Source organism: Scleropages formosus, chromosome 13 (assembly GCF_900964775.1).
Source record: "Scleropages formosus chromosome 13, fSclFor1.1, whole genome shotgun sequence".
In the NCBI taxonomy this organism is placed as follows: domain Eukaryota; kingdom Metazoa; phylum Chordata; class Actinopteri; order Osteoglossiformes; family Osteoglossidae; genus Scleropages; species Scleropages formosus.
In genome coordinates, this window is record NC_041818.1 from 25094440 (window position 1) to 25117435 (window position 22996).

Below are 22996 nucleotides of genomic sequence, written 5' to 3' on the forward strand. Positions count from 1 at the left end.
AACTGTTAGTTTCAATTCTCACTAGCAGCACACCTCTTTCTTTGGGACAGGACAGTAATGGGTCTGTTGGATTGAAGTGGAATTTTTTGCTCAAGATTCATTTATTTTTACGCACACACACGCATGGACAAAAAAACCAATATCTCACAAATATACGAGAGAATTACTTGATGGAGCACATTTCTGAAAGGCCTGAAGTGTGAAGTGAGTGTGGACTGTGGGTTTGCCCAGTAAACCAGTGTTATGCGGGACAATATAACATATCCTGAGTACAAACAGGTGAGCAACAATGGAACGTCACTGGGTTCTGTTGAAATTTGCCTCACGTCGATTTCTTGCCAAAAGGAATGATATGAAGGTGCGAGATTGTGAAATACATTTTGATGACACCTTACTGTCCACACTGCTGGACGGAGCTCTAAACCCAGTCAAACCGCCTGCTCAAAGCACCTGTCCTGGGATGATAAACGTCTTGATTCGGTTTTTAAGACACAGCCGCACATGTCGCTCTTATGGACCGTGTCTGCGGGGACAGATTTCCACCAGTGCGGGACGGGACAGGGTAGGGTCCTTCCCAGCGCAGTAAACCCAGTTAGAGGAGGAGAACACGCCACATCCTTAAGGAAGTGTCTCTCACTCAGTCGAGTGCGGCATGACAATGTTATCATTCCGTGTGACTGAACGTCACTCTGGCGACACCATCCAAGTCCGTCTGCCCCGTTTCCGAGAGCTGCTTCGGAGAGCGCTTTAAATGCAGCACGGAGTGAAAACTACCTCAGAGCGACTCCTCTGGGGGATGCGAGCTGATTAATACACACTCACAGGAAAGACGGGAAACTTCCACCATCAGGCACCACCGGCCAACAAGCGGGGGACACTGGGAAGGTAATTGTGGCTGCATATGGGGGCTCTGAAGTTCTGTCGGATTGCTGGATTTGCCAAGCTGCTCATCCTCAGTGAGAATGCAGATGAGATGGTTAAAAAAGCCATTGTGATGAGCGCGGGCGACACTCCTTCCACTGAGCAGCCACAGCTGGCAGTGCAGAGTGTCATGGAGTGAAACGCACAGTGGGCTCGAGGACCAATGAGACGCGAGGCCTTTCAACAGGGCCCAAGTGCAGGGTAACCATGGCGACGAGGGGCACACGAAGGTCTCCTCTCACCATTCGGCCAGACACGCCTGATCTGGGGGTCTCAGCACCGCAACGCAGACATGTAGCGGCCTGATATCATGATGACTGAGGTAGGGGTTCTCACCTCAACAAGCAGGAATGCAATGAGCCCCAGCTGGTGGGACATGAAGGGGGGGTTAAGCTCCGCCTCCGCTGTGCCACCTCAGACCAACACCATTTGGTTTGCACGCCGAAGTAGGTGACTAGCTTGGGCCCACCCTGGCCACGTCCATCTCTGCTGCGCCGTCAAGTTTATTTCCCGTCCCAATGTTAATGTCACGTCAATATTCCCTGCAGCGCTCCTGCGAGACACCTTGACGGTCCGTGTTTGGCGGCGGTTCCAGGTCAGGCCTGCCGCAGTCGATACCGTCATCTAAAATGCATGCAGAGGGAGTGGTCTATCTGGGGTGATGCCTATCGATGCTTGAAGAAACCTCAGGATGCAGGAGCTGTTTGCACACATGGAAGGAAGGACCCAGACCAGGCTCTCTGTGCGCGTGTGTGTGTGAGAGTGGGAGAGACCGTCCGTGTACAGGGTGGGCTTACTGGGGTTCGGAGGGAACAGAGTGCAGCTCTTGCAGTGGATGATTTCCTTGACGACAGGCATGTCTTGCGAGATGGGCGGGGGAACGATGCTGAGGCCAGGCATCAGAGGGTTCATGGGTGCGATGCCCGTCATCATGCCCAGGCTGGGGTCGAAGTCTGCGGAGGAGAGAGAGGGGTGACAGGTGAGAGAGGGGAGGGAGGGAGAGAGCAGGGCGAGCAGGATGGTGGCCCAAGCCGCTTTTTCCTAGGCGACAACTCAGCGTAAATTTCATACTTTTCTCCTGCATTGTAAAAAGAACAACAACCACTCCACCTCTCCATCCGCCTGTATGCCGGCTTCAAAACGCACTCAAACAAACAACAAAATGCCAAAGCGGGTGGGAGAAGGCGCTCTGCTGTTGCGGACTCGGGCCGAGCCCATCTCACCGTGCGAACCCCCTCTCTCTCCCCCCCATCACCACCACCCGCAACGTTCGTCTCTCCAATAAAGTGCTGCTGCCGCGCGGGATTTCATTTACAGCTATTGATTGAGGCTGGCAGGGCATCGCGGCAGTTTGAAATGGAAATGACACCACTCCCCCAAGCCTCACCTGTGCAAGTGAAAACTTAAAAGACAGTTCCCTCTGCGTGTGTGAGAGAGTGAGAAAGAGAGCACCGTCATCCAGAGGAAGCGTACCAGATCCGTCCCATTGTTCGCGCGGCCAACAGAAAGAAGAGAGGAATACACCTGATGGCAGAATGTGGGACGACGGCAGCAAAGCGCCGCAGGATTTGGACCCAGGACCAAACAGGCTCCTGAGAGGTTCCCCAGTCTGGGAGGGGGATGGCATTTCACAGAGGGTCTTTGAGTTACGACTTAGGGCGACCCTGAGTTACGACGGCTGTGCTCTTGGCATTATCATATTATTTTTGGGTTCCGCCGTCTGGTCACACTCTCTAACGGTGACCGCTCCATCTGCTGACCGCTTTGCCAAGGCACCGTATCAGTCGCCGTTCGGGTCTCGGTCGTTGCTCGGGTGTTCAGCAGCGCCTGCGTTTTATTAACACTTTCTGTTTGTTACTTTTCTTTATATTTAAAATGGCTAATAAGTGGTGTTCAAAAGGAAAGAACAACAACAGATTTAGAAACTAAAGTGAAAACAGTGCAGCATGAAAACATAATTACGACACTATGCTGTATTAATATTAGTGTATATTAGTATTAACATGAATAATGTATGTAATTAGTGACAAATATCACAAAGCGCTATAATATAACACAGAATTCACCTGTTAACTGTTTATATGTCCTAATGGTTTATATCAGTATTGGTGACCAGGCTGTGCCGTCGGTCAGCGTCCCTCCGCACAAAGCAAAAGGAACCTGGTTGAGCTGAACCACCTCCCCCCTAGAGATGGTGATATTAGCCAATGGACGCTGTCACACAGCGCCCCCTGTCCCCCAGCACCATGCAGCAGCAGCCGTGACAGTGACGCACTTTGAACTCTTTGGAAAAGTGGATTGTGTTTTATCGAGCGCACACCTAGCGCTCTCAGGTGTGCCGCTGCCGTGCTGTGAACTGGGGCAGATGTGATGGTGGCTGAGAAAGGCGATTAAAGCGTGGCTATGACAGCCACATGCAGGCTGGACGGTGGCGGGGCGGCAGGAATCCACACGCAGCAGCCTGTAGCAGCAGAGCACCAAGAGAACCACACGTCAGCAGGACTGATCGATGTGGGGAAACGGCATCAAAGTGGCTCTCACTGGGCAAAGCCAGAATGCAAAACGTTCGTGTGCATCCGTCCAACTGTGTCCATCCATGTGCGTGCGTGTCCCGGTCCTGACCTGACCGCACAGATGCTATTCCTGCTCCGCCCACCCCTCCCCCAGTGCTTCTCAGGAGATGAGTGGAAAATATCTGGTGCCTCGGCCCAGACTGGAAAGGCGTTCGCGCTGAGGGTGAGGGCCCTACGCCCCTGTGACCTGCTGCAGCAGGTGCCCGTGTGACGCTGATGGATTACAAAGCCTCCGCTCTGTACCAAGTCCCGCCTTCCCATGCTTGGCCAGCCTATAAATAAATAAGGAGAGCGAAAGAAGACAAGTCGCTCGCATAGGTGCTGCTGCGTGCTGTGAAAAGGCCTCGCGGTAAACGCCAAGCTGTCCATTTACCACGCTTTGCTCTCAGTAAGCAGCGGAACGTGATCGGGGCTGGGCTGTTTCTCAGGTAGGGGGGCGGATGGCGCCGTTCTCCACTGCCTTTATTATTTAGCGCTGGTAATTCCATTAGATTTTTCAAGGTGCCAGCGTGAGAAATAACGACGAAGGAGGGAAACGCGATTAAGTCTCTGCGGTTTGATAAGCCAGACTTCTCCAGCCAAACAGCGAAGGGGGGTGGTTCTGCTAACACACTGCTTCCTGAAAGCAGTTACTTTACACTGAGGCTACCAAGCGAGTGCGTGGAGAAGAACCGGTCTCCCTCAGTGACAGCTGCACTACATCAGTAGGTGTGAAGCTGGGGGGCACAGCAGGGTCCTCCTCAAACAAACCAAGAGCCAGTGGTAGCACAGGATAGCATATGTTGGGGCAGCTGGTAGCATAGTGGTTAGAGCTGCTCCCTTTGCAGGTTCAAATCTTACCTCTAGTTACAGAATCCTTAACAAGGTACTTCCCTTAAATTGGTGCAGTAAAATTACCCAGCTGTATAAATGTGTTAAAAAAACAGTTGTGACAGTGATGAGCCGAAGTGTAAAGAAGAGCTCTGAAGGACACTTGTACATTTATTTATGTGATGCTTTTCTCCACAGTGACTTACAATGTTAAGCTACTTTCACAATTTACCCATTTATGGTAAATTAAGGTACTTGCTTAAGGGTACTAGAGTTGAGCTGAGATTCAAACCTGCGTTCTTTTGATCCAAAGGCAGCAGCTCTAACCACTACCCTTCCAGCTGCCTCGATACCTTGACGCTTTTCTTCAGAAGACAGACTTCATAAAGGAAAAAGTGCGTGCGTGACGACCGGCGCATCCGTGTGTCTCGTCATGGGCCGCGCGCCCGCAGCCGCGGGGACACTAACGGACCAATGACCTCGCCACATTGAAGTGTGCCGTGTGGTTTTACGAGTGCCGCGCCTGGTGCTCCTGATGGCCTCCAAAATGTCAGACAGGCAACGCTGGCAGCCGCAGAGAAACAAAATTAATCTGTGTATATTCAGCAAGATTGAGCTTAAACGTCTCACTACATCACATGCGATTAGTGCAGCTACAGATGTCAGCTGAGTACTGCACCACACTTGCGCTCCTCACACACAACACACACACACACACACACACACACACACACACACACACACACACACACACACAGGGCATGGGATGGGGACCCTCACTACCCCCCCACGCTTAGTACAGTGACACGAAGGCTTGAACATGATGGGTCGATATGCCGATTTGCCCTTTAAACTAGCGGAGCAGCGTCAAGTTGCCCCTTAGTGTGTGAACAGTCACATTATGACCACAAACGGTCCTGGGGAGTCCAGCGTGGAGCTTGGTCCACAGCTTCCCTGCAGCTTGAGCCCTGAGCAGCGAGCCAAAGCGTGCAGACTCCACCGGTGGATGCCATGCTGTGTCATTATTCCTCCACCCGGGGAAGTGGACAGCGGCCTGTAGAGGTGTCATGACGGACGAGAACGTGGACCACGGCCGCAGGACGTCCTGCTCAAATCCCTATTTGTAAAAATAGGTAAAGGGCAAGGCAGTTGGGGGTGTCAGGGTCATGGGTCAAAGGACACAGGTTTGAATCCCACCTCCTGCTGTAGTACCCTTCATCAAGGTACTTAACCTGAAATGGTGCAGTAATAATGACCCAGCTGTATAAATGGTAAATCAGCGTTAAGTAGCCGAAGTGGGTAGTGCGCAGCAGATGCTTCAAGAAGAAACGTGGAGGAATCCGACATGTCCGATGCCCGCCGTTCTCTACGTGTCGCGCTTCTGAACCGAAGCAAAGATAACAGGAGACGCGGCCCGGAGTCTGAAGTGGGCTGTAAGGGATGCGGCGGAGTTGCGTGCGTGGGCACAGTCACGAACGTGTGAACAAAGTGCCGGCGGTCGTAAAACACAGCTGTTTCTCCGGAGAATATCCTGAAATGGCTCGTAGCCACCAGGAGAACATCGCCAAGACATTCGGAAATAATTTCGCTGACAACCTTTCTCTCCCTTTTTACCCTCGAGATGCTCCAGCTCCCTCGACAAAATTTTTAGCTGTTAATTTCATTGCAAGTTGACAGAATTGTTTCAGATTAAAGAATACAGCGTATAATTCTTCCGAGAAATTTTTAAGAAGGGACTGGTCCGAGTTGTTTAGGGTGGCAGACTGCGTCGTTAGCTCGGCTTTTACAACAGAAGGCCGACACAGCAAATGTGCTATTTCCCAAACAGTAAAAAAAACACTTATGTATTCAGACATCATAATAAGGGTAATAAAGGGGAAAAAATACCTAGCTCCAAGCATGGATGAAGCTTAAAAAGTTAAAAATGTGAGGTGCTTTGGATGAAATAATGCACTAAGTGAGTGTGAAACAGAAACAGAGCGACGTGCAAAGGCGGGACGCCTTCGCCAGGTTCGAGCAGCTCGTCCCAAATCAGCTGCACCGAGGTTGACTCGAAAAGGAAGGAACGAATACGAGGGATGGAAAAGCTGAGCTGGGGAAACTCCATCCCTCCAACAGTCCTGCTTTTGAAGACTGAAAGTACTTTGCTTACATTCGACGTTACGCCGCCCTCCATTATTGAACACACACACGGTGCCGCGTGCTCCCGCTTCGACTTACCTGGTTAGGCAAACCGACTGGAGCCCCGAGAGAGAAACGTATGCCACTCAGCAGGTATCCTGCAACACATCGGCGCAGGAGGCCCTCGGCCCGAGACCGTGCTTGCGCAAGGCCCCTTGGGACCTTGGGACACGTCGGCGGGGACTAAAACTCTGATGTCCGCCGATGATCAGGATCAGGGAGCAATGAGGACTCGGGCAATGCGGCTGCGTCCCTGTGCAAACGGTCACCAAAAGCCTCTGGATGGACCCACTTCTGTTCGGGGAGAGCTCGGAGCGCCGTGTCTCCTGAACACTGGCCATCAGCTATTCAGCAGCAGCCGCGCAGCCTGCGGGCAGCAGAGAAAAGCGGATCCGGCTACTGGCCTCTCTCATCTGTTTCAGCTGGAGAAAAGGAAACGCCTTTTATATGTTGTCAAAGTGTCCGGGAAAGACGGCCCAAGGGGAGGACGGGGGGAGGAGAGGGACTGGAGTCTGAAAAGGACACAAAGTTTCGACTGTTTCGCCTGCGCTTAGAGTTGCGCCGTTGTTTTAGCCGTCGTTCCGCCCGTTTCTCTGAGAAGTCTTGCCGCCGCCGCCGCCGTCGTCATTTCATGCAAGAAGGCACTCGACGCTGCCCCCGAGCCACCGGCGGGGAAGCTGCGGGGCTCCGATAAGCCGAGCAACAACAGTCATTTTTGAAGGGTGTCGCCGGTGATATATGGCATGGTAAATCTTTTGTACAGTTCAGAAACGCACACAAAAAACGGGCAGTTGCCAGCAATGTCAAATTATACAATTGGACGCGAGAGTCCGGTCTGGAGCTAATCGCAGGACATGGATGAAAGACAGGAAGCGGAGAGTTTTAAAGAACCTCAAATCAATTTAAATAAGTAATGACCTGTACTGAAGGTCGGCGAGGAACAGATGGGTAAACATAATGAGAAGGACCCAAGAACACAGGCGTGGAGATGCATTAACCTTAAGACATGACAGAGCACACGAGATTAAATTAGAAACGGAGGAAGCCTCAATTTTGAGAACCATCGAGTGTCATCATAGACAGCTGGTGCAGAGCAAGAGATCAGAAGCAGAAGAACATGAGAGCGCGGCATTATCTACACCGCGCGGGGTAGGTGAAGACCGCAAACACAGTGACCGTGACCCCAGTCCACAGTTACAGCGAAGGCACAGTGTTCACCACAGAGTTGGAGGAGGAGGAGGCACTGCTTGCGCGTCTCCGTCGGCCTCCCGCCGCCCGACACTGTGCTCGACGCGAGTCGGAGACACACTTCCAATTCAACCGCGAAGAAGCACAGCTGGTCAAGTCCTCTTGAAACATGTCACGCAAATAATTACAGCAATTTTTCACAAAAATGGCAGCTGCCAGATTGCGTTTCCACCCGATGACGACCAAATCGTAAGTAACGCAGCACGGTATACAGCGCTCGTGTCAAATGCATGGACCACTTTCCTTCTCCCCCCCCGGTGGCCTCAAGAGAACAATGAGACACACGCAGCAGAGCGGGTCCGACGGGTCCCTCTGAAAAAGCACGTCTGGAATTGAGAAAAAGAAAAAGAAAAAACCTTCATCCAAATTCCACGCACACCAGTCCCTGGTAAATTATCCAAGCCCTGTCTTTCCCCACAATTTAGCAGACACAGTCTATAAAACCAGAATGGGTCAAAGTCTTTAACGCCTTCACACGTCTGATGCTCATGCTCCCCCCCCAACTCCGTACAAGGAGATTAAAAATATATCACAGCCCCATATTCACAAAACTGTACATCACAAATCCATGGCGCTTTTGCTATGAAGTAAAAATGGCAAAGTGTGGTACATTAATCTTCACAAGCTCAGGTATGATGATCTTTCTTTTTATCTCCAAAACCTCAGTGAACAGGAGAAGTGTTGCGTGTACGAGCTCACACTACCGCTCTCTACGAACCTTTTGTACGTGTGTGTCTCTTTACAACCCACGAAGGCTCACCTGTGAGGTGGCTGTGATGCACCCAGGCGTGCCCAGCAGTGTAGTCCGAGCCCTGGGATGTTCAGCCCACATGGGCGATGTGTCACGTGAACCACATTCTCATGTTCTCCACAGTGAAGGGTGGGATGGACACCTCCCTCTCCAGCAACTTATGAGGGTACACTGCTTTTACTGTGCTGACAATGACAAGGCAACATTAAAATATTAAGGCTCAAGGCTCATGAGGAACACAGGATGTTGTACTGGATGCTGGAATGATAACGACCAGACTATGGTAACGACATGGAGACACAACAAGCTGGAGGAAGGAGGATATGGAACGCCGTCCTACCGGACCTCCAGTCCGAAACACCGCCATTCAGTTTTGGAGGGTCAGTCTGCTTAAGACCGGTGCAAGGATGTCTACAGTTGTCCCTCAACCACTCACCACTCACACATCTGCATATTATGCTGCTGCAGTACATTCTGAATTACGGGTTCCTTAACCACTATGTCACCTGCATTCAATCCCTGGATTATCTCTTAATACATTCACTTGGTTCTGTGCTGAGCGTCACGCTCTGGTCGGATCTACTGCCAAGCAGCGTATGACATGCACACCACAGCGTGCATGACACATTAATAAAGCATGCACAAAAAAAAATAAATACATAAAAATTACGGCGAAGAGCACGGGAATCAGCGGAGACTTCATCCTGCCCCGGGAATCAGAAAGCAGAAGCAGTGCTGACGGATTTTCCGGAACTTTCCTCGAGGCTCATGCAATAATCAAGCACTTCCAGACTAGCTGTCGCGTTCCGCCATTCCGCCATGGAGTCGCCACAAAGGAGCGCGGCCCGAACTGCACTTGTAGAGCCAGAAGAGCCTCGTCGTCCTGGAAACGTGCTTCACACACACACGCTCGCAGCCCCTTCCTGCGCGATAAAGCAACGAGGATCTGTGTGGTGGAAGATAAAAAACACTCTGAGCTTTCTTTATTTTCACAGTGTGGGGAGTAGACAGCTTGAAAAGCTATAAAGAGGATCTGGTGTCCCGCCCCCACCCCCCTTCACCATGTTGAGCGGGACTGAAAGAAAGGCTCATTCACAGTTCGGAAACTTGGCGCTGATCTTGAACTGTGCCAACGTCCACACTGTTCTCACCCTGACGCCTCTGCCGCTCTTAGCGCCGCTCTGGCGTACCGTGCTACACGCATGAAGTGGCCGGTTGAAGGCAAGGAGGCCACGGGGCGGGACTTAGCTGCAGGACAGCAGAGTTTTCCGGAAAAACATTTATTGTGAACCAGACCAAACAAAAACAAACTACCAAAAGACCCCTTTAGGGCAAAACCTGCAAGAATAAATAACCACACCTCCCCCAAGCCGTTCTCTCGAGTCCTGAGACCAGCTGCCTTTAAAGTCCGTGCTCATTACCCATGAACTGGCAGCAGCTGGTCTTCATTAAGCTTTTGAGGCATAGCAGGGGCAAGAAGCAGGGGGGATGCTGACCATCAATTCAGCCCGCCCCGTCAGGCAGTAGCACCCATCAGCTCACAACGGATGAGAGCAACCGCTGACCGGGTTCACTCAGGTTTTGCCCCTGAAATGCAGTATAAGTGAAACAGCTACGGAACACCATCATGATATTTGCCTTTAGGATTATTAATTTGTGCTTTTCTGACACCTATGCTCAAGGCAACTTACAATGTTAGATGCACTACACAAAGCTGCTTAGAGTTATTTATCATCCACACAGCCGAGGAATGTGACACACACAGCTGCACAGCTCATCTGAAATGCATGTTTTTGGACTGTGGGAGGAAGCCACAGCACTCAAAGGAAGTCCACGTGAACATACCAACTCCACCCAGACTGAGCCAGAGTCAAAACCGTGCCCAAACCCACGGTCCAGGAGCTGCGAGTCACCAGCACTACTCACTATGCCCCCATGTTGCAAAATCAATACCTTAATGGGAAACAGATATAAGACTTATGAAGCCCTTTTAACTTTCACGGTACTCAAGAGCAAAAAAGTCAGGGTGCTTTAACTTTTTTATGTATTCAAAAGTTAAAGGTCCATCAACTGTTAAGGTCATGCTCCTGTAACACTAAGACTGTCAGTTCAACGACATAATCCTTGAGCAAGGTGCCCGGTTTGAATTGTTGCGCTAAGACATGTGGCCACATTAATGGTTAAAACTGCGAGTCGAACTGAAGCGTTTCGCTAATAAATGAAATAATGACAGCGCTGTAATCTCCCCCATGAATATGCAAGAGCGCCAGCTTGATTTGCGATTTAAGTATTTTGCCAAAACACATGACAGCAGTGGCTCGAGTGCCTTCTTCTCCAAATAAATTTCCTGAACATAAATCAGTCCTGCAGCCCGAACACACTTTCCATAAATCGCACTCTGAAAGATCCCGTGGCTGTGCTGTCGAGATGCTGTGCGTCGATACCCGAAATTCGTTCACAACTCTCACTCAGGCCAGCTGCGAATGTAACGCTGTGCTTTCGCAAACAGTAAAGTGTGGTATTCCTGACAGGTAAGATGAGCTTTGATAAGCGAATGAAAAACAGACCCGGAGTGAAAGCTCCTGCCGCGAATACCTGCTGTACCGCGGCCGTCATACACCTGTATATGTTTTGCGTTACAGTACCAGTTGCACCTTATCCGCTGACAAAAGCCCGGTGGGGGAGGGGCGCAGAAGCATTTCTGTGGATCCCACTGAGCGCTGATAAACCAGCCCAACTGGAAGAGCTCTTCAGACCCTACAGAGGCACCGCAGGACCCAATTCTCAGGCACAATAGTCCAATTCCTGGAAGTACAATGACTCAAGTAAACAAGATGAAATCTGCATGGGCGCACAGAGTCAGTGTAGGTGTGTATGAGTGTGCGTACGGCGTTTGCTCACTCTGAGGAGGCTCGCGCTACAGCGGTAATTAAGTTGTGGGAAATTTCTGCTTTTAATGTGGCGGGAACGTGAGGGAGATGCCCCCCAAGTGCGATTAATGACTATGGATGGCGGGGGCTGGGAAGGGACTGAATCACCATCCTGACGGCAGGGGGTCTGTTGATCGGGCCTGTACTCGTGTCCATGGAACCATGTTTGCATTGCCCCTCCCAGAGGTGGTGCCGAGGAAGTACCCCAGTACGGCACCGGCGTTGACCGCATGGTCACAGTGAAGACCCCCCCGAGAGATCCCTGTAAGCGGCTCCATGTGTTCCTAACTGAACCTCTTTTGATGGCTAAAGGACGCCACCCCTGCGTAGCTCAGCAAACCGTGCGAACAGAGTTCAGTAGGGAAAGCAGAATACAGGAGATGGGAATAACACCCCCTCCCCATCCCCATGCAGACGACTTCATCTAGAAGGCTCGCTGTGCCGCACGCATTACGGCTCCACTTACGATAAGAAAGCGAATTTGAGCTCCGCCGAGGAGGTGATTTATAAAGTGGGCAGGAAAGGCGCTGGGAGGAGTGAGCTCGGGCCCGCATTAATCATCACAGCCGGAGTATCAGATTGGTGTGTAAACCTAATGTTGGAGTGATAAATGTTTCCACTGGCTTTTAATGATATTGAAAAATAAAATAAAAATAAAAAAACAGGAGTGCGTCTTACGGTAGTTCTGTGTTGTCGCACCCCTCACCTCCAGGCCCAGACCTCCCAGAATTCACTGGCCGAGTGGCCCGTGCCCATGGCCTACAGGACGTCACTTCTCCCTGCAAAGCACTCCCTACTGCCCCTTGCTGGGTGGCCCCATGTCTTGACAACATGCGATGAGGCTCCTGAATGACAATCAGGGTGAAGAGCAGCGCCTTCCTTTCCCCTCCACATTTGAGCTGTCTCACAGTCGAAACACTCCTCCTTCAGGCATAAAGAACGTTTTGGATGTAACAGAGGGGCCACTTTATCCTGCACACTCAGCGGTAAAACAGCCAGGGGAGCAGCACGTACAGGTGGCTGCAGGAGCCCCTGGCATCAATCCTCCGCTCGTACCGCAACCCGAGACCTGGCTAGCATGCGGCTCCACAGTTCCCACTGCGCAATGCAGTGTCCTCGAGCTCCGCCGAAAGGCACGCAGATGTGGAGATGGGCTGGTGATGTCTGTTTCTCCGAGGGCGTACGTGAGGATGGAGGACGGTACTTATTTTGCCTCGGGGCTTTCCATCGAAGAGGGTAATCAATAACCCTCTCACGTCTCCAGGACGCATTGATGCGACACACAACAAGATACCGTATCAGATGCCACGCGCAGGGCGGCTTGCTGGTACTGCCGTAGGTTACGCGCCCGTGATGTTCTGCAGCTGCCCTACCTGACATGAGGGGCTGTCCGGTCATGCCCATGGGCGCCATCCCCAGGTTGTTCATGGCTGTGGCCCAGGCATTGGGGTCTGACATCGGCATTCCCATCTGGCCAGAATCCATGGTCATGTTGCGAATCCCTTCTGTGCACAGAAAAAGAGGAAACATACAGGTGAGGTCAGAGGTCACGCACATATAGGAGCACCGATGAGTGAGCAACAGTAACAGCATCCCTGCCCAGAGTGAGGTGCGCATGTTGCACCGTAGTACACAAATGTTCTCGTTAAAAGCCACCGTTTTCTGCGCTGGGGGAAAGAGCGGAGCGAGGTCTTCTTCTGAGGGAACCACACAAGGTACTCCCAGGGAGCACCCAGGGCGGCTATGAAAACCACACCTCTTGATTGGAAAAAGAAAGCAAAAAACACTCTCTCTGTGGACAGACTAAACCCAGCGAGGGAGAAGAAGATAGCAACTTTTTTCTTCACTTCACAAGTACCAGTATAATCTGGGTTATTAAAACTGTGTGTGTGTGTGTGTTTGTGTGTGTGGGATGGAGGAGGAGACAGGAGGCAACGATAATGAACAAATTCGGCTGAGACAACAACCTCTGGCCAAGTGCGGCGTCTTGCACAGTAAAACCAAATCCTTTTCCAAAGCTCTGAAGAAGCCTGAAGCAAACAGAAAGTCAATAAAGCTGTATCAGACATTTCTCGGTCAACAGCAGCCCCCACGTCCCGCCTCCTGTTTCCCTTTCATAATCTGCAAATATTATAGATGCAATCAGCCATTTAATGCTTTGCTGCTTGTCCTGCCGCTGAAGCTCTCCGCTATGGGGCCTTAATTTGGCTGAGACGGAAAGGGGCGGTCTTTGGGTCTCTGGACCAATGAGAAATCAGTACATATAACAGAGCCAGGAAAGGGGGTGGTCTTTCGGTCTCTGGACCAATGAGAAATCAGTACATATAACTGAGCCAGGAAAGGGGGTCGTCTTTCAGTCTCTGCATCAATGAGAAGGCAGTAGCTATGAAACTGTACGTGTCGTTGAATGGGCGAAGATCTTGCACAGCTGGATACAGTATCGTCATGGAGTGTTTTTGTAAAAGGTCAGAGGGTCATGGTCCTAGATTGAGCTCTCAGGGCTGTCCACTCTACGGTCTTCATGCGGTCTTCACGAATGCCCTCACAACGAGACTACTTTAAAAGCAGTTACATCTAAGCATCCACAAAATGGATACGAAAAAATCAAGACCTCTTAGCGAGGAAAAAAGATTCCCAATAACTCAACTTAAACCTTTGCAGAAAGGAGGCTTGCAGCAACAACGGTGAGCCGTATTCGTATTGTTTTTGAGAGGGATGTGAGGGGTGTTTCAGGTCAAAAGCATCAACGTATACTTCATAGGGAATTGTGCGGTTATTGAGCTGAGAAAGGCTCAGCGTGGGAGGCCTCATCCTTTCTGCTGGCACTTTAGAGATTTTGAAAAGCGTATGACTGTTAGTTACAGAAAGTGCAGATACAGGGGCTCAGCAGGTTAACAGTGGCTCACAGTAGTTGGAAAAGGGCGACGAAAGTCGTTTGAAGTTGGGGCTCTGTCCAGTGCGTCTGGGTGCGTCAGGTTCTGGAGCGACATCGATTCAGATTTTATTAACCAGTTTTTTTTAAAATAAAAAAAAAAAGGACAAACCGAGTGCCCAGTAGAAGACACCTTTTCAGTTCAGAAGACAAGTGGTGCTCTTTACTTAACCCCTATTTAATTAAAATTGGATTAATAATACCACGGTCCAAGGAGGCAATTTGCAGGTGAGGCCCTGCAAGGACAGACATCATAAACACTGCTTGTCAGACAGTAATTGACATTAATATGTATGAAATGAGAGAGCGAGGCTCCTGAACCACCACGGAAACCACAATCGCGTGAGTACGGCAATCCGGGGATAGACTAGGGCCAATATAACCATCTTTGGCGCACGGAATGCCCCATCTCATGTCCTGCTACTTCCTAGGAGAAGCTGCTCCATCGGGGACCCCGCATCGTAGATGCTGTTTTTGGCGCCGTGGAGAGCGGTTCCATATCGAGGACTCCATCAACAGATAGAGCAGTGGCTTTACTGCACCATCAGACAGAACAGGGCACCCGGCCTCTGTCTCCATGTGGTCACAGCTGCCCTGCGACGCATTAACTGAGGATAATTACAAAACCCAGGCACTATGTACTGGGACACAAGCATCAACTTGTTGCGCATGGGTCCAAAGGGAAGCTTGAATAACCACTGAACATGCTCCATTAAACAAGAAAGTTTACCATGGTACAACCTTGCTCGCTCACCCCTTTAAAAAAGTAAGCAGCTTTTCTAATTCAAGCGCCGTCGCTTATTAAGATCCTCACAGGTGGCTGCGGCCTGGTCTCTGGATCGGAATGCTGCCGCGGCTAACGCAAATGCCATATGCGAGTGGCAGTCCGAGATCCCGGCGCTCTGGCAAATCACTTAAAAGCCGACCGAATTGTTCCGTCGCAGCTGCTTGACTCGCGTAATTAAGGGGTAATACGGTTACCTTTGCTGGCCCCACGCCCCCGCATTCAGTAATTACAGTCTCATTTTCCCGTTACCACGATGCCGTGGGCCCTGTTGTTATTTTGCCATGGCGATTTGCTGGCAGGCGTGGGCATTAACCCCGCTTCCGTGCTGAGAGAGCCAGCTGAACCCTTCCCAGCAGTGCTCCGTCTGCTTGGAAACCGGGGTCCCCTTCGTGCGAACGCAAGAGCCGCGGTTCGACTGCCTTCGGTCGCATTAGCGCACGCAGGACGAGACGTGAGACGAGTTCGGGCGGCAAGCCAATTGCCCTGTGACGGCTACGGGTTCGGTAGGAAGTTCAACGTGATGTGCTACACAAATGGCGCTCGGCCTCGCATGGCTTCCCCCGACAGCACTGAACCCGATCAAGGAGCAGACAGATGGGGAGCTTCTTCTGAATAGCAAAGAGCAACTGGAACGAGTAAAATAAGGCTCAGGATCCTTCCTTCCTCCTGCTTAGGGCTCTGGATGGGAGAAGGAGAGACAGACATGAAACTCTGTAGTTCGGGGAAAGTGACCAAGGGCTAGCGACACGATCGGGGTAAAATGCGAACCAGAAATCTTCACGTTTGAGTCTTTGACCAAGCAGCAGAAGAAACTGGACCTCTCAATAGAAAACTGCTAGTTCAAACCTCAGCAAGGTATTGGACTGCGAAACCATACGCCAGTAAAAGTACAATGCCAAAGTCCTGGATTTAAAAAAGGACAAAAAAGGGGAAAGGGGGATGGGGGGGTCGGGGCAAGAATGAAAAAGTGAGGCTACGATTGCTTTAATAATTGGACACACTAATGATCCTTTGAGCAGAGCCATCTTGAGTCTTCGATCAATCAATTTATATTTATCAGAAGCCGTTTGACCGTTGAGTGCCATTTTAAAACCATTAAGGACAAAGACACTGCAGCCTCTCTCTTCTATATATACACATTTGTTTAATGGACGTAAAGTTTACTTCCTTCTCCGCAGCAGACACTGCTCATTTAACAGCTTCACTCCATCAGAAGGCAGCTTAGTGTGCCAAGGAAGACCCAAGAAAACATATTTTACGAGGTTACAAAGTCTTAACAGCTAAGAGCCCAATTATAGGATTTTAAGAACGACATTTCCTCCATGACGAAGTCTGCAGAGCACACAGCGTCAACAGTGCGATATGCGAAGCGTGCGGGAGAGCAAAGGCAAGCGTTCCAGCAGCGAATTGTGACATTCGTGGATTCGTGGAACCGCAGAACCCCCCAATTCGTGGCTCCACCGTTTGGATGGAAAACGACGACTACGAACGAACACACTGCTCACAGAGGTGCTGCTCCAGCTAGCAGAGCCATCGCTTGCAGCTCAGCTGTTACCGACAGGAAACTGGCATCCAGCTGTGGGATCCAGAACTGCTGACCCCTGGGGACGAACGATACGATGAGACACGGTGCAGAAGGAGATCGGGAGGGGTCTTCGACTGGTCGAATGTGATGGTGGTTCCAAAATTCCCAAATCCAAACCACTTTTGCATTCATGCATTTAGCTAATGCTTTTCTCCAAAGTGACTTACAGTGTTAAAGTACTGCAATTATTTACACATTTTTACAGCCGGAAAATTTTTCACTGAAGCAATTCAGGGTAAGCACTTTATTTTTCCATTTTATCAGACACAGGGCTGCACTTTGACAAAACACAGCTCCCCGTAAGGTATCGGCTCATTGAAAATTCAGATTGGCGAGCGTGCGGGAGACGACGATGACGACGATCCCCACGGAAGCCCCCGAGCGTCATCTCCGTGTCCCAGCAGGTGCCACGGCAAGGTGTTCTCCTTCAGCTGCTTGCTGCCATCTCTTGTGGCTGCGAGGGCAACTGTCTGCTCCGCTCATCTGGGCACCTCAAGAAGACAACCTCAAATCCCCACGGTAAACACGGCGAGTCACACAGCTTCAAGCGGCACTCGCAACGGCCCTCGACAAATATTTATATCGAAATGCCGCAGTAACAAAACAGTTCACATCCGAACTTTGATCACAAAAAAGTATCATAAGAGACGTACGGCTGACGGCGCGGGCCGTCGAAGCGACGAGGTCAACAACGTTTCCCTTGATATGGCGCTGCAGCCTAAATGAGATAACCGTTTTGTCTGAAATTAGCAAGCACCTTTTGAAGTCCTCTGTAATTAAATTCACTTGCAGCGCGAGACCGGATTGCGCACTCGACGGCTTGTCAGAAGGAGGTGCTTGAGGGAAGGATCATTTACACAGCGGCGCTGAGCTGACAATTACAATCATCCGACAAAAAAAGCCCCATTATGCACGGTGTCGATCATTCAAAATGGAACCACGAAAATAGAGCCGCCTTCTGCAGCGTCAACTTCTTCATCCTTTTATCTCTGCCCGAATACATAGTTGCTTCTAAAAACGTGTAGCGTGGTGGAAAGCGACTGCGAGGGCACCCTCCCTAATTCGGGACCCAAGGACACCGGGAAACCATCAATGACAAGTTTACGGGACAGGAGTTACAAAAGGGCATTAATTACAACAGCAAAACTGTCGAACTTTTCTCGAACCACATCGAGCTGCGGGACGTGCTGCTCTCCGCCTCATTTTCAAAAAGACGTTAAGGGTTTCGAGCTGCGTCACTCTGCTCTTTCCATCCCCTCGGGTTTCTTCCATTATGAGAAGGGGTTGTGTGACGGCTGGAGAGAAAACGGATCATACGAGTGAAGCCGACCCGCTGCCACGGGTACCGCGGTGCACTCGCGGACACCCAGCGGTACAAGTTCAAATGTGGAGAGGACAGCACTGCTGGAATCTGCTTCCCAGGGTATTCGACTTCAGGCGAATTGAAAGTCCATGAGTTTGGGTCAAAGACCCTTGAAAGCTGCCATCGTTAAGGGCAACCATTGAGCGCCTCTTCAGATCAATAGGTCTGAACATCATTAAAACGGCGTGGATTATCTGTGGAGCGGGGGCCAACGAGGACAGTGTCATTATCTGGTGATTACACACTCCCACAGAGCCACCTGCTCAAGCATCGATTGGGCGACAACCTCAATGGTTTCTCCTGCGCCTGGAGTTTCGGTCGCTGGGACTACCTGTCGACAAGCGATGAAGGGATCCTGTCCACAAGGACAGCCGTAAACCGCCCCCAAGGTCGCCGTACGTCTTCCTTCCTCGTGAAATATCATTGGAGATGCAGTTGTCACAAAGTAAAACATCAATGAAGGTATGAGAATGTTAGCTGCACAAATTTGAAAAAGAAGAAAACTGCCATTCTCCCTCTGCTGTATGCGTTATAACGGACAGGATGTATTTATTTCTTACAGTCATCATTTAACTGCCATCTAAGAAGGTGAAATCTGTAAAACTTTCAGTCTGATCGCAGAACAGATTGAGCTCATAATACAGTGATTAAGGAACTGGGCTTTTGACCAAAACACTCCATGTCTGAGTTAAGGGGAGCTCTGCTTTTGTTTCCTCACAAAACTTCCTACCTTTTATTGCTCTGGTGAGACATAGAGCTGTACGAGTGACAGAGAACATGCTGTCGATGGATTTGGACACAACAGTCTACTACACAACTGAAGAATAATCACAATATCAACACAATGCCTGTACTGCATCACATACACACAGGATGTGGGGGTGCCAGGAGGAAGTACCACTTCAAACAGATGCCAGATCAGAGAGCCAGAAAGAAGATGCCGTGCAACCGTGTCGTGTTTACGAACCTCTTCTGCCCCGGATCCCAGAATAAACCCAATAATTAGTTTTCTGTTCTTGTTCGCCACTGTGGAATGCCATTATTTCCCCTGTTGTCACTCGCACGCTACCAAACACGTTGTTTGGCATCAGGCACGTGAAGCTTGCTTGGCCCCAGGGCCAAGCATGGTGTGCTGGGGCTGTTTTTGGCGGAGGCGGATGCTAAACAAGCCATGCCAGGAGCAACCGCCGCCCACCTGGCCGTCTCCAAGCCCAAGGGCACCGACGCAGAGCGGAGCAGCGCGTCGCTCTCATTCCAAAGACCTGCTGAAGAGAGCGCCTTTTCGCCGTGACGTCAGGGTGCCAAGGAACCGCTTTCACAGAGCTGGCACTTTGTTGCGTGAAATTAAACGTGGAGAAACTTGAACAAGAGGAAAAACATGCCGGTTAGACAGCGATTGTGGGGGGTGAGGGTGGGGGGGCTGACAAGGAAAGTTAGCATGGGAAAAATATTAAGATGCATTTTTCTGTATCAAAGCAAACGATTCCAAGGGAGTCAACAGTGGGGAAAGGAGCCTCCGATTTGTCATTAAAATGTTTTCGGGCGGTGCTTTCATGTTGGATAATTTACATCTCCATTCTTGAAGCAGAGGCATCAATTACATCAGTAAGAGTTTAAAAGCACGAGTCAAATCCAATAATGCTGCAAACATATTTATGCACTTCAGTCTAATTAGGTTATATTGATTAAAAATGGATCATACATAATGCATTGTGTCAGAACATGACATGGGGGTGAAGTGATAAATTCCTCAAGCCCACGGTGCCCATGAAGCCATGACTGTGGGATGAAGGTCCTGAAGAGGCTCGCCACTGGGGCAGGATCACAAGGTGTCCTGTGGAGCATAGAGACCATCCCCCTGACCCATCCTTGAGTCTGGCACGGGTCTGTGTGTCACATGAACGAGACAGAGAGGAAGGTCTTGTGCCAAGGTCAGCGATAGGAGCCCTGCCCAGCGAGTGCCATGTTGAGCCCAAAGCTCCAGAGTGAGGAATATCTCCTAGCTGCATGCTCAAACACACAAAACAAGACAGTGTTCCCTCAACCAACACATGAATGAATGGAGTCTCATTTTACATGAGTGTGGACCCGACCAACAAAACACAGGCTCCAGATATGGAAACTAATACTGGAAGTGCTTCACCAAACTGACCAACAAGACACTGCACTTCAATAAATGTTGAACTCATTAACAAAGAGAACAGCAGTTAACTAGAACCTGATGCCCCCCGATGCTCTTAGTGCCTGAAACGGCGTCCTGAAAAGAACGTGTCCCATTTCGAAGGAAGGTTCGGGTGTCAGTGGAGTCCCTTGCGGGCATCGGACTGCGGACAAAGACTTTGGTCTCCCCGGTTTGTAGCCGGTCTGCGCTTTTGCACGCCCAGGTGCCAGAGCAGTGAGCAAGGCTGGTCATTGTGGTCATCCTTGATGCAGATTGCGACGGTGCAAAGGGCACAGGCCTCTCCAGGCCCCCAGCCAAACCAGAGCTTCACAGGTCTTGCAGAGTCCTGAAGGCCCTAGAACAGAGACCACCTACCTTCATCCTTGCCAAGTTCCTGACCTCTATTCTTACTGCTCTCCCACACGACTGCCGGTGCTACAAATCCCGCATCTAGTCCCGATGCGGTTACCTCCGGCGACGGCACCAATGGGCTCGCTTCCCCTGGGGTGGGGAGGCTCACTTCACTGAAATGTTAATTCCTGGCATCTGTGGTGATAAAACCCTGTCTTCAAAGACAGCGCCCTACCGCCTGATAGAGTTCATGTTCAAACCCTTTTCAAACGTGCGCTTATCTTGCGCTCTTTCTCTCGCCATCTAGAGCCTCTCCAGTGCAGGCTGTACGCTTGGGGTTTCAAGCGTAACGCAGGCCATGGAGAGCGTTGTGACAGATTGCCGTAAAAGCACTGAACAGGCCAGAGCTTCTCGAGATCCGTGCTTTCTGATAGCTGCTTCACACGTTTGCACACTTGTCTGTGGCGGAACCTCCATCTGCAACATTAGCAGCAACAAGAGTCACAAATTAGCTCGGCTTTTAATTAAAAGAAACGAACGAGCCTCGATGCATAAAAGACACCTGAACTTTAGGTCAGGATGTGGTCTGTACTCAGCAGTGCCCCTGCTGGTCAAAAGCAGAAGTCGCATCGGCAACATGACTAAACGTAGATTCAGGTATCTGTCTTGCTCAGCGGTGCTGCAGCAGGAGGGGCGATTTGAACCTGCATCTTCCAAGTCCAAAGGTGCCATCTCTACCCACTATGTAATTGGCTGCCATTTCAAGATTTCTCAAAAGGCACAAAGGCACCACAACGAGACTGTAAGGGGCCGGCAATCTCTCCAGCTGCTCTGCTTCCCCCACTACCGGCTGGGTGCCGTGGCACAACCCACACCTGGCAGATGGGTCAGAACACCCGGGCAGGTGCCGGTCAATTCACGGCTGCGGTCCACACTTCGCAGGTAAGAAGGCTGACAATGGGGACTCTCACTGCTTGTAAGCACCCCTTGGCCAGCTGAACCTGGTCGGACCAGAACAGGATCTTGGGCCTCCTTGCAAAGGCTTTCTGCCTTTGGTTTCATTTGCTCATTTTCTGCATGAACCACTGCCACAGTCATATGCGGCAAACATCAATACAACCCGATGCCTTTCTACAAATCCCACATACAGGTGGCAATTAATCATTCTGTTATTACTTGTAAGTCTGTCTTTCCCATTTGAGGATTCTTTCAATAAAAAGATATTACAAACAAAAGACCAAGTCAAATGGAGTCATTAAAGAGGTTTAAAATCCAACATGCGAGGTACACGGAGGAACACGACCAAACTTCCACCAAAACCAGCAGGGATTTAGCTGCCCCGCACAACACACTCTCGTACGGCCCATACACTGGGGCTTGTGTTTGCTCCAAGGCAACACATCAAAAACTGAGTCCGGGAAAAACTCGCTACCTAGAAGAGAGGAACCATCGATAAAATTCTATAAAAAGGACTTTGCAACTGAAGAGGATAACCGGTGTGGTAACACCTAGAACCTCTCGTCTGTGATGTAAGAGTCTCCTTTGAGAAGAGTCTAGCTGAAAGCCCAGGAGAGGAGGGAGTGAGCAGGTGCGAAAGCCTCCGTTTGAACTGCTCCAGGACCTGCTGGCTCTCCTGGGAGAGAGATTTAAGGAGGAGGTCCCAGGGCTGGAAGCTCCCGGCCTCCACAAGGGAGTCCCGCTCTGAACTTTCTTGGGAGAGGAACACACACCACACCGCAGTGCTTTTCTCCACAAGGAGGTGGTGAAATGGTGTACAGCCAACATGAGCACCTGGGTAACCAAGCCATCATTGGAGCCACAAACCAGATTATGTGGTGAAGCTCCTCTCAGTGCCCAAAGAGTCCTCCTTCAGTGCTGCGTACCAGCACTTCACATGGGGTGCTGCAGAAAGCTGGCAACTTGTACCTGGGGTCCGCAGTGTCCTCCTGTCCCGTCCAGGAAACGGAACGGAACGGTTACGTGGCAGCGTGAAGAGCTTCATTAATTTGGGTACGGTGCTTGAGCAGAGGACATCACTTGGGCAGCAATGACAAATTCCACTTTAGGGGGTGTACAAGCAGAGATGGTTAATGATTCACTTAGCAACACCGAGGCTCTGTATAGGAAGGTTCAGGGTCACAGTCGGATTGTGAAGAAACTCAGGTCTTTTGGAGCACAGAGGTCAGCGCTTCAGGTGTTCCGCCGGTGTGCTCTAGAGGGCCACAGGCGACGCCGCCAGTCTGAATAAACAAGTCGGGAAGGCTAACTGGAACCCGGGATGCAGTCTGGAGCCTCTGGAAGACGTGGTATGGAGAAGGACTCGACACTGCGATCCATCGTGGACAGTGACTCACCCTCTGAAAGCCACCCTGGTCACTTCTGCCCAAAGCAATTAACCTCCAT

At 50.6% G+C, this 22996-nt stretch overlaps 1 protein-coding gene across 2 annotated transcripts in view; it reads right to left on the bottom strand.

Moving 5' to 3' along the window:
- enox2 (ecto-NOX disulfide-thiol exchanger 2) overlaps nt 1-22996 on the bottom strand; it is a 64680-nt gene that overhangs the window by 25922 nt on the left and 15762 nt on the right. Inside the window, exons 1-2 of one of the 2 annotated variants that reach the window (XM_029257414.1) lie at nt 6525-6884; nt 1719-1874 (exon numbers count right to left, since the gene is read on the bottom strand). In XM_029257414.1, the coding sequence (XP_029113247.1) occupies nt 1719-1854 (136 nt within the window). In that variant the 5' untranslated portion in view covers nt 1855-1874; nt 6525-6884. Of the gene's footprint in view, nt 1-1718; nt 1875-6524; nt 6885-12787; nt 12920-22996 lie in introns of those variants that run through there. The other variant, XM_029257415.1, reaches the window with a different exon arrangement.